General features: G+C 36.1%; 1 protein-coding gene across 5 annotated transcripts in view; it reads right to left on the bottom strand.

Annotated features, from left to right (window-relative positions):
* Positions 1–21,145, bottom strand: part of LOC116854357 (protein FRA10AC1) — a 34,898-nt gene extending 13,753 nt beyond the window's left edge. For 2 of the 5 annotated variants that reach the window (XM_032836151.1, XM_032836166.1), the window contains exons 1-12: positions 20,973–21,144; positions 20,804–20,871; positions 19,051–19,127; positions 17,631–17,726; positions 17,457–17,502; positions 14,328–14,404; positions 12,988–13,071; positions 12,341–12,425; positions 7,803–7,848; positions 5,247–5,360; positions 4,022–4,064; positions 35–153 (exon numbers count right to left, since the gene is read on the bottom strand). In XM_032836151.1, the coding sequence (XP_032692042.1) occupies positions 35–153; positions 4,022–4,064; positions 5,247–5,360; positions 7,803–7,848; positions 12,341–12,425; positions 12,988–13,071; positions 14,328–14,404; positions 17,457–17,502; positions 17,631–17,726; positions 19,051–19,127 (787 nt within the window). In that variant the 5' untranslated portion in view covers positions 20,804–20,871; positions 20,973–21,144. Of the gene's footprint in view, positions 1–34; positions 154–4,021; positions 4,065–5,246; positions 5,361–7,802; positions 7,849–12,340; positions 12,426–12,987; positions 13,072–14,327; positions 14,405–17,456; positions 17,503–17,630; positions 17,727–19,050; positions 19,128–20,392; positions 20,558–20,803; positions 20,872–20,972 lie in introns of those variants that run through there. The other 3 variants (XM_032836154.1, XR_004380152.1, XM_032836160.1) reach the window with 3 other exon arrangements.
* Between the last annotated feature and the right edge of the window lie 212 nt (positions 21,146–21,357).

The raw sequence follows: 21,357 nt of genomic DNA, 5'->3' as shown, positions 1-21,357 counted from the left end.
AAATGTGAATAGATGTATTTTAATTCCCTCGTACCTTTTTCCTTTTTCTTAGAGGTCTCTTCTGCAGAAGATAATCTGGATTTTTTACGTGATGACTCTTCACAATCTTCTTTGGTTTTATCCCTTCTTTTTTTTGACTTGACTTCTTTTCTCCTTTATGTTAAACAATATAAAATTAAAGTTAACTTTTTTAACTGACCTTTATGAAAAATAAGAACCAATGAGCAAAAGTCAAATCAGTTAAAGTAACTTATTTTTACAATGCAATTAACATAAGGAAGCCTTAAATAAGTCTGTAAATATCTTATGTGAGTATATTAATTAAAGACAATTCTGTAAGATAATGAAGCCTAAAACTGAGAGAAATCATCTTTTTAAGTTCCATACACAAACCTTAGTAAATATAAATCATAGTTTTACTCATTTCCTCCTTTTTATTTTCTGTCATTTAGCCACTTTTTTTAAAATTACAAAAACAAACATCATTTCTCTCCATTTAAATTCATAGCTACCTATACTTTGAAAAAAACCATACTTTGAAAATAAGAAGAAATGCTGTAACAGCTCTAAACCACCACTTCTGTTAAGAATAAAAGAATACAGTAAAGGCATGAAGGAATGGAGATAGAGGGGCTTACTTAAATGTCTACTTTAGACCATTTGTCCTTTTACTGCTGTAGCTTTATCTCTTTTGGGCCAGGTTTATAAGACTGCCAGTACCATGGCTGGCAAACAATTGATTTTAACTGGTTAAGAAAGGAAATACTAGATAGGAAAAAGTGATAATGCTGAAACTAGGACCATGAAGGAGAATGAAGAGAAAACAAAGAGCCTGAGTTTCAAGAAACTTCCTCATCAGATCTTCTAACTTAAGGTACTTATAACAAATGTTGTAAGACTATTTAAGGCAGTAACCGCTTTCTGCCTCTCATAAGAATCAATTCAATTTTGAAGTAGAGCTCAAAAGTCAAGGTCAAAAAAAATCTTTTGGTACCTTTCAGGATCACTGATGGAGATGGGAAATGAAAGTTAGGCTATTCAAGTAATCTTTAAAATTCTGCTTATTTTAAGAATTAAAAAATTTTTCATTACTTAATATTTATTTTTAATAACTAAAATACTAGATAAAGCACATTTATAATATAGCTGATTTTAAAATTAATATACTGACATATACATTTTATAAAGTTGCAGAATCTCACTGTTAGACTTTCAACTGTTATTCAGGCCTTGAAACCAGACCATCACAACAACGGCAGGTCACGGATTTTGTCTGAACATCTTCAATGCCAGAGACCCCATTATGCTTAACTTCCCATATGCCAGGCACTACATCAAGCACTTTACATGCACTTTCATTAATCCCCATGATAACCTCGACATCCTCAATTTTAGAGGTGATAAAATTGACTCTCACAGAGGTTAAGTACCTTGCCCAAAGAAGACAACTAATGAGTGGAGAAGCTGAGAGGAATACACAGGGTCTTGTTTCAAAGCCCATGATCTTATTTATATATAGTGCATATTGCAGAACATTGAAATTCCTCCCCCATCCAACATGAAAGACATATCCTAGCACTTGACAAGGGCCTGATTTTAACATCTGAAATGAGAATAAAGGTATATAATACTTTGTAAGAATGACAAGCTCCAAAGAAAACACGGTTTAAATGAGATATAAGTGATACTCTATATGGAAAACCCAAAAGATCCCACCCCAAAATTGCTAGAACTCATACAGGAATTCAGTAAAGTGGCAGGATATAAAATCAATGCGCAGAAATCAGTTGAATTTCTATATACCAACAGCAAGAAAGAGGAAAGAGAAATTAAGGAGTTAACCCCATTTATAATTGCACCCAACCCCATGAGATACTTAGGAATAAATCTAGTCAAAGAGGCAAAGAATATGTACTCAGAAAACTATAAAGTACTCATGAAAGAAGTTAAGGAAGGCACAAAGAAATGGAAAAGTGTTCCATGCTCATGGACTGGAAGAATAAATATTGTGAAAATGTCTATGCTACCTAGAGCAATCTACACATTCAATGCAATCTCTATCAAAATACCATCAACTTTTTTCACAGAACTGGAACAAATAATCCTAAAATTTATATGGAACCAGAAAAGACCCCAAAGAGCCAAAGGAATGTTGAAAAAGAAAACCAAAGCTGGTGGCATCACAACTCCAGACTTCAAGCTCTATTAATAGCTATGATCATCAGGACAGTATGGTACTGGCAGAAAAACAGACACATAGATCAATGGTACAGAATGGAGAGCCCAAAAATGGACCCTCAATTCTATCTACGGCCAACTAATCTTCAAAAAAGCAGGAAAGAATATCCAGTGGAAAAAAAAGACAGTCTCTTCAATAAATGGTGTTAGGAAAATAGGAACCACATGGAGAAGAATGAAACTGGACCATTTCCTTACACCATACACAAAAATAGACTCAAAATACATGAAAGACCTAAATGTGAGACAGGAATCCATCAAAATCCTTGATGAGAACACAGCCAGCAACCTCTTTGACCTCAGCCACAGCAACTTCTTGCTAGACACATTTCCAAAGGCAAGGGAAACAAAAGCAAAAATGAACTATTGGGACTTCATCAAGATAAAATGCTTTTGCACAGCAAAGGAAACAGTCAACAAAACCAAACAACACCAGACAGAATGGGAAAAGATACTTGCAAATGACATATCAGATAAAGGGCTAGTATTCAAAATCCATAAAGAACTTCTCAAACTCAACACCCAAAGAACAAATAATCCAATCAAGACATGGACAGAAGACATGAACAGACATTTCTGTAAAGAAGACATCCAAATGGCCAAGAGACACATGAAAAAGTGCTCAATATCACTTGGAATCAGGGAAATACAAATCAAAAGCACAATGAGACACCACCTCATACCAGACAGAATGGCTAAAATTAACAAGTCATTAAACAACAGATGTTGGTGAGGATACAGAGAAAGGGGAACCCTCCTACACTGTTGGTGGGAATGCAAGCTGATGCAGCCACTCTGGAAAACAGTATGGAGGTTCCTCAAAAAGTTGAAGACAGAGCTACCCTATGACCCACCAAATGCACTACTGGGTATTTACCCCAAAGATACAAATGTAGTGATCCGAAGGGCCACCTGTACCCCAATGTTTACAGCAGCAATGTCCACAATAGTGAAACTATGGGAAGAGCCCAGATATCCATCGACAGATGAATGGATAAAGATATGATATATATATAAAATGGAATATTACACAGCCATCAAAAAATTGAAATCTTGCCATTTGCAATGACATGGATGGAACTAGAGGATATTATGCTAAGTGAATAAGTCAATCAGAGAAAATTATCATATGATCTCACTCATATGTGGAATTTAAGAAACAAGGCAGAGGAGCATAGGGTTAAGAGAGGAAAAAATGAAACAAGATGAAAGCCAAGAGGGAGACAAACCATAAGAGACTCTTAGTCTTGGGAAACTAACTAAGGGTTGCTAGAGAGGAGGGGTGTGGGGTAACTGGGTGATGGACACTGGGGATAATTAGCAGTAATTAGCACTGGGGTATTATTATAAGACTGATGAATAACAGAACTGTACCCTGAAACAAATATATTATATGTTAATTAACTGCATTTAAATTTAAAGAATTTAAAGAAAAAAAATTAATGAGACATTAAGAAACACTTTATGAAGATCTGCTTTACAATACAGTTTCCAAAAATATTATGGCTTCTGAACGTTGACTCCAGACTAAAAATTCTAGCATCTATCTACCACAGTGCACAGGTCTTCATGTTTAAAACTGGCTGGCTAGAGTAAGGCATAGCAAAGTTCCAGTTCCCTGGGATATGTGTTTGGTGTATCACACAGTAATGCCAGATATTCCATACAATCAATAAATTAAACCATCAACCTCATAAGGCCACATTTAGACATTCAGTGCAGGTAAGTGACTATGTCCAAGACTACTAAACATTAACAACAGCATTTTACAGGATAATACTACCTGTGATGAAAATTTAATTTAAAGGAACATTCTTGGCATAATCCTAAAAAAAAAAAAAAAAAGAAAAGAAAGTGACACCACTGAAAGGCTGAATTTGAATTAACTATACTGATACTCTACCTTTAATATCATACATTCTCATTATTCCATATATCCCTTTTACAGATTATCTGAAAAAACAATCCAAAAAAGCAATCTGATTCTCTCCACCTCGAAAAATACATATGCATAATAAAAAGGGTAACAGAATGCTTGAAGAATTGAAAATATTCTAGTATTACTTTAGAAAAAAGTGCCGTCAATTTATTCTAAAAGCAAACTCTGTTTCATATATAGGTTAATGTGTGTCTCACATCAAAGATATCTAATAACAACAGTGTGGCTATAGTTACTTCCTCTGAAGTGCTTCCAAAGTTTTCAAATAGAAAAAACCTTTTCAAAAGGTTCTACGATTATGGCCTCTTCTTTTGCCTTAATCTCAGTTCACAGCAGTTGACTTTTCTATCATGAACACTTCCAGGAGGAACCTTCCACATTGGTGTGCATTAAGTAGAAGCACATGAGGAAATTCTTGACTCCTATAGGGAGTAGGCAGAAAACTCTGAAGCACATTTATGTAGGACCCAGAGAAGGTTGCTAACGTGATGGCCTGAAGAAGCTGACACATAAGACTAGCTTAATTCATGGTGGGGCGGGGGGGGGAAGAAGGAACAACAGATTCTAATACATTCATATCAAGAGAAGCTGCTGTACTCTGGGTTATAAACCTTACTAAGCTTTTAAGACTGACATCAAGAACAATTACGCCATCCTAAAACTTGTTCTTTATAGACACAAAGAGTGTAATTATTGTCCACACCACAACAATATGGCTACCAGGTAACATGAGATTTTACATTGCCTTTTCTGATACTCCGCATCTTATTCTGCACTAATGATATTCTCACCAATATTCCATAACAGGAAGAGGTCGTCACTTTACAAATTATAGGTTTATATTTGGCATTAGAACTCTTTCACCTAAATGTCACCATAATGCTGAGAGTAAAAAAACTGAAGTCTCAAAAGTTATTTGTTACTTTGGGAAACTCAGAAAAAAGAGCACTTCCAGAAAGATACATTAAATTTTTTCAATTAAATTTTAAATTAGTCTATATATTTTTAAATCTAAATTACTAGATAAACTTTGAAGAAATCAATTATATTCCACCTGAAGTCAACTTACTTAATTTAACAAGTGCATTTCTCTTTTCACCATGCTCAATATAACCAAAATTAACTTCCCAACTCTTCAAGTCATCTTTTTTATCACAACATTTATTTCCACAGAAAAACTGGCCTGCAATAAAGAAAGGAATATTAGCTATGACAGTTGGTGACAATGTTTATCTGTACTATCTGGAATTACTCCTAAAATTTGCTCTTTACATACATAAATTCTTAGTTCTAGGTAGTCAGGATTAAAAAAATAACTGAGCATAATAACTATAGTATACTTAACAAATGTATATAAAGTATTAGATCAAAGAGGTGAAGAAAAGGTTATTAAAAAAAATAAATCACAGAATTCTTGCTCAAGAGATTGATATACTGTACAGATCAGGGTTTCAGCAACTCCCTGATTAGGAAATCTTACACTTTAGAAAATGGAAATACTAAAAAAATAAACTCAATAATACCCTAAAAGAATAAATACATTTCCATAGTACACGTATTTACACCTGGGTGAATCCTTTTTAATATTTAATAATAATTTTTAAATTTATTAAAATTCTTATTTTAAGTATTAACATTATGGCTTCTATTTTAAGTACCAGCATAAAATGGCACTTAAAGCATATTTTAAAATGGAAGCACTCTGAGATGAAGTAGACTAAGTAATCAAACCCAATGCTCTAAGTTTAAGAGTTACCTGACACTAAAATCAACAGCACATTATCACGTTCACTGTATTTGCATTAAACCATTCTGTAAAAAAGGACTAACACTGATATCCTCAAAAAAAAAATAAACTACTCAACAACTATTTACTTTCACAGCAGATGAACCTTGTATTTGCACAAACAAAAAAGAATTTTTATCTCAATAATTTGCACCAACAGAAACAATCTAAAGTTTTTATAAAAAAGAAATTATCGAAATGAATTTTGAAAATTATCAGTCCAAACAGCCTATAACTTTTCTAAATTGGCATTTTTTTACTCATTCCAAATGAATAGTTCATGAAATCTGTGCATGTTCAGTAACAACAACAACAAAAGAATAATTCTAAATCAGAGCAATAGCTTTCTCTTACCAACTTATCTCTTTTTTCAGTTATAGGAACTTAAAGAATGCTCATCAATTTTTTCAAAGGCAGCATTACTTACCATCACCTGAAAATTCCATTTTAATAAAAGTACAAAATTTTAAAACTGTGAGACATTTCATAATTTTTCATTGTTTGGATAAAAACACAAACTAAACTGTCATACTAAGAAAAGTTAAAACTAGCTTTATTTTTAAAAAGATTTTACTTATTTATTTGACAGAGAAAGAGAGAGAGGGAGAGAGGGAATACAAGCAGGGGGAAGTGGGAGAGGGAGAAGGAGGCTTCCTGCTGAGCAGAGAGCCAGACGCAGGGCTTGATCCCAGGACCCTGAGATCATGACCTGAGTTGAAGGCAGACGCTGAATGACTGAGCTACCCAGGCACCCTTAAAACTAGCTTTAAATTTGTTCTTTTTCCTTCTCCTTTAGAGTATCTTCAGGGCTGATCCTTCATCTAAAAAAAAAAAAAAAAAAAAATTCCTACTCCTTAATTTTTTTTTTATTGTGGATCGAGTTTTAGACTTCACTCATATACCCAATTCATGGAAGATGTAAATGATCCACAATGATGGCATCAATGTTTAATCATTTTAAAGTACAACCTTTATTTTCAGTTTAAAAGTTCTTTAAGTTATTAGTTTAAAATTATTTCCTAAATGCTCTTATGTAGTTTTCAGAAGCATTAACACTTTAAAATGCAATTATGAATAAAGAGCTTTTATATCATGAGACAGTACAGAGACATTAATTTTTCAGAGATTTATGAGTAGATTACAACAATGCACAGAAAAAGCATTTATTGATTGCCTACCAAATGTTTGATCTTTTGCCATAAGACTAAATATTCAGGGTTAATCTCAATGACATCCCAAAGTAAGAACTAGCCTGTTCAAAAATTCTATTAGTTCAAAGTGATATTTAATCTCTACATTCAAAACGTGATTAGACTGAATACAGTAATACCTACTCATTATCTCAAAAGTTGATAAAAGTAAAAACTCAAGTATTCATCCTTTATTAGTTTCCTTTAACTCTTTAAATATTTTCTACTTAATCTCCATTGAATGTTCTAAAAGCAAAAATTTAAAGGTAAACATCACTAAAGCATTATATTTTGACCTTTGCTAGTCATAAATCATGAATATACTGTCTCTAATTTTACTTATATAGATAACCATTTATTGTATACATGAGAAATAATCTTACTCAATGACTTCAATTCAATAACAAAAAACCTTATCTTAAAAAAAAGTAAAACTTTAAGATTTTATTTATTTGACACAGAGAGAGAGATCACAAGTAGGCAGAGAGGCAGGCAGAGAGAGAAGGGGAAGCAGGCTCCCTGCCTAGCAGAGAGTCCAATGTGGGGCTCAATCCCAGGACCCTGAGACCATGACCTGAGTCAAAGACAGAGGCTTAACCCACTGAGCCACCCAGGCGCCCAAAAAGTAAAACTTTAAAAAAAGAATTACCTTTTCCTGAAATTACTTCTTTTTCTACTCGCCACCTAAATCCAAACTATGAGAAAAAAATTACATTTATACCAGCATAAATTTAAACACTATTGAAATTGTATATACATCTAAACATAGAGGACACCGGGGCCACTCTTGGACCAAAGACAGGGCAAACACCCCATGGACACACAGCATAGAAACAGTGATCTGAAGAGTGCGTGGGGAACAGGGTGCAGAAATTAGCTGCTCATCTCTGAGCATGTCCCACGAAGGCAGTGTTCACAGAAAGACCCCTCTGGGGATAAAGAAACTGGCCAGCACCATTTCCCTCCCCTGCCCCTCAGCATAAACACAGGGCCACCTGTGGAAACCAGCACAGGGCTGACACTCACTACCTAACTTGCTCACACAAAATCCTGCTGGCCTCCACGCTCCAGAGAAGCCCTGCTTCCCAGACACATTTGCCTCCATCCCAGCACAGGGGGCCCTCTCCCCCGAGACAACTAGCCCAAATCCCTTCCACACCATGTCTCCCTACCCAGCAGTCTTGCAAGCCTTGGTTCTAGTAGTGGCAGTGACAGGTCTCATTTCACAAGCAGACCAGAGCCCACCTAGTTAAAACACTGCCTATGACAGGCAAAGAGAACCTTCGCAGATGACTGGCCTGAAGGACAAAGTGGTCAGGACACAAAAGCAGAATGCGTGTAGTATACATTGGAGACACTCCCAGAAGCACCAAGCCCTGGAGAACAGGTGACACTAAACTACAGGGCACTACAGGACCTCTTCTTCATAAAATGGAGTATTATTTAGCTACAAAAAATGAAATCTTGCCATTTGCAACAACATGGAAGGAGCTAGAGTATAATGCTAAGTGAAATAAGTCAGTCAAAGAAAGAAAAATACCATATGATTTCCCTCACATGTGGAATTTAAGAATCAAAACAGATGAGCAAAGGGAAAAAAAAAAAAAGAGAAAGACAAACCAAAAGACAGACTCTTAACTATAGAGAACTGATAGTTACCAGCAGGGAGGTTGGGGGCCGGACGGGGGCGGTGAAACAGGTGATGCAGATTAGAAGTGCACTTGTGATGAACACAGGGTGATTAAAATAAAAAGTTAAAAAAAAAAAAGAAGCAAACATAATTCTCATTGTGAGAGATTTTTTTTTCCTCCTTATAGGATTCCAGGTGTTTAAAAAAAAATTTGAATAATTACCAACTTCCCTATTAAGGAATTAATCTTATTTACTTTTAAACTACCTATTAAAAGGTACAGGTGCTAGGCCACAAGATACCTAAATTAATAAAAAATATTTATCTTGTTTTATGACACTGACAGAAAAAAAAGAGGATATGATACAGCAAAGAGGCAATATACTATAGTTCAAAAGAGTTGGATTGTCTGGATTTACATCTTAGCTGCACCACTTAATGGCTTTATAATACTGGACGAGGTATTTAATGTTCTTGTGCCTCAGCTTCCTCATATGTAATGTAGAGAAAATACAATACCTACTTCTTTGGATTAAGAAGTTTGAGTGGGATAATAAGCACAAAGTATTTAGAATAGTACCTGGTACATAGTATCCTAGGGATTAGTAAACCATGGCCTGCTGCCTTTTTTATGACGTTTTATTGGAAAACAACCACAATCATTGATTCATGTATGGCTCTTTCCCCACTGGCAAAGTAATGAAGAGAAAAGAGAAAGGGGACCCTTTGGAGCCCTAAACTTTCCTCCGGATTCCTAAACATAACTGTTCTTTTGGCTAAAAATAATTTTTCTTCACTGCCTTTTTGAGATCTTTCATATTCATGGGCTAATTTTCTGTAGTTTTAATAAATGATTTCATTTTTCTATTCAGTTTACTATAATGGTTAAAAGCTCAGTTCTAGAATCATGCAGACCCAACAGAAGCTCTACCATTCATTAATTAAGCTCTGTGGCCTTGAAAAGTCTCTTAACTTCTCAGTCTACTTTCTTTTTATGTATAAAAACCCCAGTCTAATAGGTTGTTGTATTATGAGAGATAATTCAGATGAACTGTTCAATGCCTGGTTAACTTTGTCTATTTTTATCACTTATTATTTGAATTAGGCAATTTTATAGTTTAAATGCAACTAGGGGCTCAAATATTTGAAAATACTCTGATTAAAATCCAAAAAAAAACCTCCCTCCCCAGCCTAGAAAAAAAATAAAACGTTCAAAATAACTCTGTTTTATTCTACTTTTAAGCCCATTTATGTATGTTAAGATTGCCTGCCATCCAACATATATGTTGGGATGCCCACTGAAGCACAGACAAATGTGTACAGCAATAGTTTCTCAACTTTTCCTTCCACTCATTAATCTATTCAACAAATAATTATTAAGCAACTACTTACTGGGCTTGGCACTCTGCTGAAGATATAAGATGATTATTAAAATAGTGTCTATTATCAGGAAAGTTATAATCTTACAGGGGGATAAGAAATAAAACAAACATAGTATGTCCTACTAGTTTAAGATTGTATAGAGGTTTTGCCTCAATGTGTTTTTATATTCTTGCCCAACATACATTTTCCTGCTGATAGGTTGGATTAAACACTGGAATTACTCAGGATTTGGTGCTAAGCCTCCTTCTCTTACTCTACCCGCTAGCACAGAGAGATCACACATGCAAGCAGTAAGACAGATGGATCCTAACTTCCTGAAAACACGAAGCTCCAAGACCATCTACTTGGACTTCTATGCAGAAGAAAAATAAACTTCTAGCTCATTTAAGTCAGTTACTCAGGAGTGCTTCAGTCCTTGCAGCAGGTTCTAATCCTAACTGATTCAACAATCCAACCAAATTCTCAATGATGAAAGGGAAGAAGTAGTAAGGAAGGGAACAGGTGTATGGGACAGAGGCTGGAATTCACTAAAAATGCCCCAAGTAATAGGCACTGGATAATCAGCACTGATTAATCACTGGTTAGGCACTAATTAGGCACTGGTTAATCAGCAAGGAGCTGATTAACTACAAGTGAGTAAAACACTGTCTTTGTATAAATAAAATTATGAGAAAATGCATCCTAGCAAGGAAATCAAAGGCACTATTCTTAACTCAAACATGGTGTGCCAAAAAAAATAGTCATCTTTACCTTAGAAAAGATACCGCTCATATATATGGGGTAAAGGGCATATGGGAAATCTTTGTACCCTCCCCTCAATTTTGCTGTGAACTTAAAAACTACCCCTAAAAATCGGGCCTTAAAAACAAAACAAAACAAAAAAAACCTGCCTCACTCCACGTTTCCTATTTCTGATTTCTTACTTAGATTTACCCTCATATCTAACTACTCATCATGTTCTAATAGGAAAATGTAATTTGTTTCAAGATTATCCTCTTTAAAGTATGATCTCCAATAATATATGGTTTTCAAATGGAGAATATAAATACTTGGTTATTGTTTTATGTGTACTTCCTCCTCTCAACTAAATTATAGGGATTTTTTTGAAGGGCAGTCATGTTTTAATTCACAGTCCTTAATAAATACTGAACAGCAATCAACAAATAAGCTAGCATAGAAAAAGCTGGTTTATTATGTTCCTAGAAAGATTTGTATTTCATACTTGACTTGCAGTGTAGTAACTTCAAGTAACTCCAATTGCTGTGGTGCCTTTTGGATTTGTTGTGATCAATAACTAGTACAGAGAGGAGAGATGGCTCTTAAGAAACCAAGGAAGTCTTTGGGATGGGTTTGTAAACAAGGTTGTAAAACTGGACACTCTTATCTATAAGAATATTGTGAAGCAACCCACATATTAAAAGCATTATGGAAAAAATATGAAACAAATCATGGTTCGAGATTTAACTAATTAAATGAAAAAGAAATTCTTATAATAAATAAATCTAAAAAAACTTTTAAAATAGATTCTCTGTCTTAATATGAATGTACACTATCCAAAACATAGATTTATGCAACATTCCCTCCCCTATTTCAAACTGAGATAATCTGTTCCAGGTTACTTTCTCTAGCTGTGAATGTGAAATTTGAGATAGAAATAAAAATCACTTTACTATCAACTAAAGTAACTAATGTAAAGCAGGAATGGAAATCTGCCATTACAAAATAGCACTGATAAGAGTTAATTCTACTAGCACAGACATTGGTATAAAAGAAGATGTACATCTGCCTCTTTATAGATGGTAATTTATTTAAAAAAAAAAAAAAGCCTATCAATTTCAAACATCATCTGTGAAACAAGACATCATTCTGCAGTGTCAAATCATTCATTATAATCAGTAGAGGCTCTAGGCCAGAGTTAGGATGAAACAGGATCCAGTAGCCACTTGTGTTTAATTTCAGACTATTCATGCCTCAGCTCACAAAGCACCCTTGACTAAGGTGCCCTTTGTAAATTTCATAGCTGCAGAAGTTAAACTGTCCAAATGACACTTCATAGATGCAGGGCAACCTAGCTCATTTAGCACCTTTAAAAGAATAATATGGGGTGTGATAGTATAATAAAAAGTAATACGGTACTTAAATAAGAACTTTCTATAAATATTTGGAAGGCATACCTTATTTTCTTTGTATCTACTGAGATCTGCTATGCAGTATTCCTTGAATAATTTATCATAGTATTTCTTTGCAAGTTTCTTCTCCCTAGATCCGTAAAAAAACATAAATCTTTTACATTTAGAAATTCAACCACAGTCTGCCACGTGAAAGCAATGTCAAATAAACAACACATATAATATAAATATTAATGTTTTAAAAGAGGCCTATTACTTACATGTGCATAGAATACCTGAACATTAACTATTAATAGTGGCTCTCTCGGGGAAGGAAACAGGAAGATTGACAGTCAGAGGAGAGGAGCCTTACTCTTTTTCACGTTTTGCAATGTTTACATTTTTAAAACCACTTTCAGGTATTACTTTTTCCCCAAAATATTTTTAAAAATTTTTAAAAACCATATTACAGGACGACAAACAATACGGTAAAAGTGTAATATATTTTCTTTTCAAGACAAAGTCAAGCAATGAGAAGTCAGTTAAAACTGCTAAAAATGACCAAAAGAACCAAATCAGACTCAATACTAGGCATGTTTTTATGTCCTCCATTCAGAACTCCTCCATGCCGGGGCTGAATGTAAGACGTGGAAACAGCAGGAGAGACGGGACTAAAGCAATTCATGCATTACATCTTAGACGGCAAAAATTACCAATTCATGTCCATTTCATCCTCCTCATTCCATAAGAATCTATGATTTTCTCGTATAACATCCATGTCTGTCTTGTCATTTTCCCTGGAAAATAAAACTATTCCAATTACACATAAACACAAAATTGGTCAAATTTAGGAGGTTAAACAGTTCTGTGAGGTTTTTTTAGCACTTGAGAAAAAATACATGAAGATAAAGATAGTTTTACGTGTGAATGTACATATACTTATAAAAACAATTTCTATATTGAGGCACCTGGGTGGCTGGGTCTGTTAAGCATCTGCCTTCTGCTCAGGTCATGGTCCCAGCATCCTGGGATTGAGCCATGCATCAGGCTCCTTGCTTCTTCTCCTCCCTGCTCCTCCTCTCTCTCCCTCTCTCTCTATGTCTCAAATAAAATAATAAATCTTAAAAAAAGAGAAAGAATTCCATATTTTCAAAAGACACTTATAAAGAATGCTGCTCCAGAAGCAAGTTAAATGGATAAGGCATCCATTCACCCATGGTGCTGGCTTCAATTATACAGATGATGCTAAATCACCAAAGGCAGGAGGAGGAACCTGAATAAACTTGAATAAACACTAAGTGGAAAGGGAAAAATAATGAAAGCAAGTTTTATCTAAAAAAGTCAATAACCCCATTTTCATCACATTTGAAAACTGTGTAAAGAGTTTTCTATACCTCATTTTACTATAGCTTCCTAGAGAGACTGAGTAAGGGCAGAAGAGAATGGGGGGAGGGAATGATATTTTAAGATGCTAACAGTTTGGGGGAAGAACAAGGATTGTTGGGGAAAACAGGCTAAATTGAGAGGGGGAGATAAATCTGGGGTAGATGAGATCATACAAAGTTTTTTAAGGCTTTACCAAACTCAGAAAATTATTAAGTCAGGGGAAAAAAACCCACACACAACCAAGAGGCTCTGATAGAAGAGCCTCAAATATAGGAAAGAGTTGGGTTTTTTCCTGTTTGCCCTACCTTTTTTTAAAAACTAATCCCAAACACTGAGGTCTAAAAAATAAATTATTTCAAAGATCCTTGTTCAAAAATTTTTTTTTAAATTTACTGCATAATCAGGCACATGAGCGTTCGTCACATAACCTGTTATCACCAAGTGCAGACCTGGCTTAGCAGGCTACCTGAGGCCAAATGCCAGAGAAATGGGGTTCATGATGAGATACTTGGCAAGAAGTTATGGATAGCCTCTCCACTTCAGGATATTATATGGAAACTGGAATGGAAAGCTGGAGAGAAGGACAGAATCTGAAGACACGGTAGCTGTGAGTCTTTAAAGACATCCACACTTTCTTCCCGTTCTATGTGAACTTCATGACACTTACCCCAATCGCCGGAAGTCTTCTTTTTTGCCACCATAGTATAAAATATAGTCATTTACAAATTTTGTGTGCCTTTGATACTGAAATGCAAGAAATTAAGGATTTGATTTGCTTAGGAGTTGTTCTGTGTCTATGATAAATGAGTAAGTAAAGAAAAACAGTATAAATCTACTTAGTTTTTTTAATATGCAAAACCTACTATATATGCTTATGAATTAAAAAAATATCTAAAAGGGGGCACCTGGCTCAATCAGTTGAACATCCAATTCCTGGTTTCAGTTCAGATCACAATCTCAGTGTCCTGGGACTGAGCCCCATGTGGGGCTCCATGACCAGTGCAGTTTGCTCGTCTCCCTCTCTTGCTTTGCCCCTCCCCCCACTCACATGCTCTCTCTTTCTCTGAAATAAATAAATCTTTTTAAAAATATATCTAAAAGGGTAAATATTAACTGTTAGGAGTCAATACTGTAGAGCAGAGGGGCTTTCACCTTCTACCTAATACTGTTCCTATTGTTTTTAACATTTTTCAAGCATATACTACTCTTGTGATAAAATATAGTTCTACCTGGGGAGAAAGAGAGCTTCTATTGTTGAAATACACACAGATTCACAGCAATATTCACTTTAATCATAATATGAAAAGTTATAGTGTCTAAAATTTAAAGGAGTATAATTTGGGACACCCGGGTGGCTCAGTTGGTTAAGCTGTTGCCTTCAGTGCAGGTCATGATCCCAGCGTCCTGGGATCAAGTCCCACATGGGGCTCCTTGCTCAGCAGGGAGCCTGCTTCTCTCTCTGCCTCTGCCTGCCACTCTGCCTGCTTGTGCTCTCTCTCTCTAACTCTGACAAATAAATAAATAAAATCTTTAAAAAATAAATAAAGAAAGAAGTATAATTTACCTTTTATTATCTTAACATATAATTTAATTATTCCAGTAATGATAAAGCCTCTAAAATAGAAGATACAACTTTTATAGTATTAAATCCTAACATTAGGCTTTCAAAAACCTATGAATATAAGAACTCAGATGTTCTTTTTTAATACTTTCTTTTAATATTTAAGAATTCAGGGGCGCCTGGGTGGCTCGGTGGGTTAAAGCCTCTGCCTTCGACTAAGGTCATGATCCCAGGGTCCTGGGATCGAGCCCCGCATTGGGCTCTCTGCTCAGCAGGGAGCCTGCTTTCTCGTCTCTCTCTGCTTGCCTCTCTGCCTACCTGTGATCTCTGTCTGTCAGATAAATAAATAAAATCTTTAAAAAAAAGAATTCAGTCATGTTTATTTTTAATGCAATATAACAAGATATATGAGCATCTTACTTTTTGTTTTGAAAAGCTGAACAGTATTCTCTCCAGAGCTGGACATGCAAATAACAGAACTGACCTCATCCACAGTACTGCCTGACTATACCCTACTATATCAAAGATAAATAATGACTTAATTCATCACAGTACGTTCTAACGGAATATTGAGCCATAATACGATACTTCCAAGACTGGCAACAAACCAGTTAACCTTTCAGAAAAGGAAAAAAGAGAAAAGCTAGATATCCAGAGATTTGCATCCTTTCTAGCTCTTGGTCTATCTCTAACTGGTCATATGTCCATGGCAAGTCACTTCAATCTTTTCGATTAACAAATTCTTTCTGTCAATAGTCAATATGCAGGCAATATGGCACCTGTCACAACAGCTTAGCTCTGTCATTTTAGCATGAAAAGTAGGCACAGATAACACCTCAATGAATAAGCACAGTTATGTGCCAATAAAGCTTTATTTACAAAAACAGGCGCTGAATGGGACCTTGCTTCCAGGAAACTAGAGTAGACAAAGGTGTACTTCTCCCTGTTCTTCCCACTAAGGACAACTAAAAACCTTGGAAATTGTATCTAAAACAAATATACGAAGATCCTGAAAGGTGAGGAGATGAAGGCATAACAGCTAGGGAGCTCAAGACCCATGGTTACACATGGTGGTTAGCTCTCCGGGTTTTCTTTTTGACTCATAAATTCAGACTTGAAAATGAAGAAGCTGGCAAGCTGAAAATGCCAACAAGCACAGACAAGGAAAGTCCCAACAAAGCCTGCTCTCTCTAACTGAATAACCAAGACAGAGGGCACCCCAACAAGACAGGTAACTTAGAGACAATACCTACGCTACTCCAGTGAAAAATTCTAGAAATAACCATGGCCCCACCTCCACCCATGCCAGAAAAAGGGACCTACACTTTCACCCTCATCAGTCTGTGACTAGATACCCCAACACCCCCAAATAAGTGGTGTCATAGAAGGCACAAGAGATGCTGAAATGCCAAAGGAACAAGTGACAGATGAGATCCATGGGAAAGTTAAGCTATTGAGTTAGAAGATAAGAAGAATAAATTGGTGGTAAGAGAATTTCTATAACTTAAAGCAAAGGATTAGGAAATGGTAACAAAGTAAAACAGATGTCAACAGTTAGGGGATGTATCTAACTGCCATTGTCCCCTTCTCTTAATCCTGACTATAGTAATAAATACCCAGAAACATGTCAGGTCTTGTTCGTCTTCTCTTTCATTCTCCAATATTCCCAATAGTAATATGGATGGCCAGTGGCAGCAGTCAGTGTAACGAGCCACAGCCTTACCAAAAAGCTGAGATGAGACAGGGCTATAATAGAGAAGCAAGATATAACTTAACGACAGCCCCAAGGCACGCCTGAAAGATGAATGAGGCCTGAGGACAGACCACAAACACGTATACTTCTAGATACAAGTTTTACAAAGACCTTAAACAGCCAAGAACCAAGCAGTAAGAGAGTAAGAGTTAAAATGAGACTAAAGATAAGACCAGTATTAAAATGAGAAATGTTGACAGCTTGGCAAAAATAAGTTGGAAAAATATCTGCAGGTTCATGGACTTTCTAAACCTATTCATAGATCATTAGTAATATGTTTTATTATTTTTGTTTCTGAGTCCTCCTTATGTATTAAAAAAAGAAAATTGTACTCAAAAGTATAAATGACAAGGTTACATATCAATAAACAGTTACCTTTAAAAATATAATATAGGTCTACCTGACTTCACAAGATTTTATGAAATAAAAAAGTAGATTTTAAAATATTTTATTAAAAAAATCTAGAGATATAAAAAGGATACAGCATCCATAGCTATAAGGTGAAACCTTCTATTTCTTGCTTCTTCCCTGTAAAAAGATAAATTTTAAGCAAATTCAAATGTCTATATTCTAATTAACAGAATTAAATCCCCAAGTCCCTGAGTTTATAAAAACATCTTAAACTGAAAAAAAGTAATTTACACTAAAGTACATACCTATCCAGCAATTCTGCTGCAACTTGTTTATGGGCCACTTTTCCATGTTTTTCTTTCTGAAATGGCTTTTTGAGCAATAAATCATCTTCAACTGTCCTGGTTTGTGAAGAAGAAAAATTATTAAAAGAGCTCATTTTTCCTCAAAGGATGTTTCCTGTTTCTTCATATTTTCGTAACAGGAACAGGTTTTTAAAAATTCAAGTCTTAACTTAAAAAAGACTCACAGATCTTTAATGAGACATTTTATGTCTCCTTAAGTAGCTTAATTACTATCTTAACTTTATTATTTATAAAATGGAGAAAGTGAAACTAACAAATAAATGGATTCTGGTGTCAGATCACCCACGTTCTGGTATCCAAACCTGGACTCTGCCATGCACTATCTTAACCTTAAGTAAATTTAAGTTACTTAATCTCTTCGTGCCACAATTTTCCCATTTGTAGAGATAATGAAGCTTTTGGTAATCAATAATATAAAAAAATAAGGGTGGATTATAAGTGAGACAGACTACAGATAATCAGCCCTAGTTCTGAAGATAGGTAGAACCCTAGATTAGAAACTTTTCAACTAGATTTGCTCTAATTCTAGTCTGACAATGTAATATTTTTGAATGAAAAATCTTGAAAATGTAAAGAACCATACAATATAATTTATTGTCATTATTTCTGTTCTTTTGGTCATCCATGAAGACGGAGTACCCAACAAAAATGTTCAGTCCCATTTAGTATACCCAATATATTGCTCTCGGTGTGAAATAATATAGCAATTTTTCTAAGTTTGGTTAATATGAATCAGTTAACCACTCCTAAGTTAACAGATAAAATCAGTTTCTAAACACTAAAAGCTGAAAACAATGTCCCTTCACACAGCAACATCAAGGTGCGACCTCCTTATAAGGCCCAGGCTTTATTTGCTGACAGTTCTTGCCCCTTCTAATTCAATAAAAATTTCCATGAGCTCCTTCCTTTGAGCACTCAGACTGCTCATTTACAAAACCATAAAAATGCACCATATCACAATATCACTCTCCATGTTAACCTCACTTTGAAGTCACATACTTGCAAAGGGACCACCAACCAAGTCCCTTCTCTTCACTATGACGTTTGCAAGTAAAATCCTTAATAGCTGAATGAAAAATAGATGCAAGAGAGAAATCCAAGAGTTTTCATTGATTCCCCTTTTCCCCCACTTCCCTTCCCATAAATCCCTTCACAGCATAAACACTATTTTCTTATTTTTCACCTAAATGTTCTCAAATTCTCAAGTCAATTAATTCTAGTTTAATAAACGAAAATTCATTCAGTAGAGCATTGTTGTCTTCACATGCAAACACAATCCAAAAACTTTCAGTATTATTTATTTATACCTCATTGCAATCTAGAAAGGATATGAAACACAAATCAATAAAAAATTACTTACCTTTTTTTCCTTTTGTTAGATTCTCCACCATGTTCATCATCACTAAAATCTGAGTCATAGCCTCCATGACCATGCATCTGTAAAGGATCATAATGTCAGTTACTTAGAACTTAAGTTGCCCATAGTTCGGGAAACAGAATAGTTCAAAAATAAGTTATCTTGAAAAGCCATAATAATTGTAAAGGATCATGGTGGGTATATCACCATTCATGGGCTATCCAGCATCTAAAACTTTCACTCACTTTGAAATAACAGACTAAACTTTCAGAAATGAATCAACACTTTACACCTTAATTACCAGGAGGCTACTCTTTGACATTCTCATTGAAAATGAAATCTAGAAGTTGCTGTCTGATTGCTCACAAGTTCAGCAATGCTTCACTTCTGACTCGGAGTACTAACAGTTGTATTTATCAACTTTGTCCCAGATGTTATGGCAGGTCCTTAACAAACACTGCTTCCACTTCTGCAAGTTAGGAACTATGATCTCCATTTTACAGATGAAGAAATCAAGGACAAACAAAGTAAATCAACTATAGAGTAAATAAACGGCTAAACTGAACTACCTGATTCTTAAGCTCATGATTTCAACTACTCTAAACTGCCTCTGGAATATGTTAACATGATTATATTCCATTAGATTCACTGTATTTGTGAACAGTCACTATCAAGTCATTAAAACTTTCCTATCTTTTTTTTCAACATATGTTGAGATTTCCTTTTTCTTTTAAACCTAGTTTCCACAAAGTAAACAACCTTGCTCTTTGGCCTAGTTAACTTTATCTTGTTCCAGCTCATATTTTTAACTGAAATTCTTAGAAATACTGACAGAGCTCAGTTGTCACTCCGTTGTGTTGGAAGCCTCTGGCTGCAGCATTATATTGAATTTGGGACACATGTTAATGGGGAATCAGAGGATGATTTGACTTTTGATGTCATAGGCAAATCATATGGCTACAAGGAACTAGTCCCGGTCAAACAACCTATCAAAAATTTTAAACTGTAATATTTACAAGTGCAGCAGGAAAATGAGGAAAGAACTCCCTAAACTTTAATGCACTGGACCTAAGACAAGGTATGACAGCCCTAGTCCTGGCTACCCTGAATAAAGTCTGTGAACTTTTTCAAACTTAGGTGTGTGGGTGTACACCCTCTTCCCTGTCCCCCAGAATTCTAGAGAGGAAGGTCCTAGCCCAGGTTAGAGATAAAGGTTAGAAGGCCACAGTTCCAACTCTAGCCTCCCTTACATCTGTCAACACCTGCAGATCTCACACCCTTTATCATGTCAACTCCTTGCTCCAGCTGTCTTATTCCATCTATTCAAGCCACACCGGCTTCTCACCCTTTATGTCATTTTCTTTACATCTTGATGGGAGTCAACCATTGTGTGGAGCTTAGAGAAATACTCTGGCATCAGCCTACCAGAGTACAAATCCTGGCTCTGAAATTTTCATGTCTTTCGTTGTGCATGTTCCTTAACCTGAGCCTCAGTTTCCCCTTCTATATAATGAGGCTAATAAGAGTACCGGTCTCATAGGATAGGACGTTAAATAAGCTACAGCATATAGAGTTTTAGAACAGAGTCCAGTACGGTAAAAATCCTGTAAATGCTGACTACTACTAAAGTCATGTTGTTCCCATAACCCGCGACACCACCTCCTATCCTTGCTCCCCCTCCCCCTTTTTCTCTGGCATCTTCCTTCTTCCCATACCCATCAAAAATCAGTGACTGCACTAAGAAGCTCTCACTCACTTCGGGCTACGAATCGACTGACAAGGGCCGAGAGAATTTCGAGAAGAGACGCCGGGTGTCTCTAGAACCTACCAAGAAAAAAAAAAGTAATCAACTAACAGCAAAAGAGGAACAAGTTTGGAGGTCCTTCTCCCCAACCCCGGCTACACTCAAGGTTCTTATCACACACCACTTCCCTCCTCCCTGCTCTGCCAAGTACGCCCTGCAGAGTCCTCTTCCTTTTTCCCGGAGGCTGCAGCGACGACCCCGGCCTCAGTGAGCCGCTGCAGGGCCCGTCTGGTTCGCGCCGGCCGCGCAGCCTCGCCACAGAGACAGCCGCCGCAGCCTGCTCCCCGCCTCTTCCTACGGATCCCGATTGGCCGCTGCTTCCGGGCTGGCTCGGCCGCGTGTCACATTTAAATAACACCGTACTCGGGCGCGGCGACCTTGTGCTACGCCAGAACCAGCCCCGGGAAACAAAGAAGACGGAGAACAGGTCCGGGAGGGGAAGCAGAGGCTCCCTGCTATCTCAAGTTGCAGCCCTCAATTTTTTCCTTCCCTTCGGGAGCCCGTCA

This window comes from Lontra canadensis, unplaced genomic scaffold (genome assembly GCF_010015895.1).
Source record: "Lontra canadensis isolate GAN:19392208 unplaced genomic scaffold, GSC_riverotter_1.0 scaffold3, whole genome shotgun sequence".
Taxonomy (NCBI): Eukaryota; Metazoa; Chordata; class Mammalia; order Carnivora; family Mustelidae; genus Lontra; species Lontra canadensis.
The sequence above is the reverse complement of the archived record's forward strand: the minus strand, read 5'-3'. Positions and strand labels throughout refer to the sequence as shown.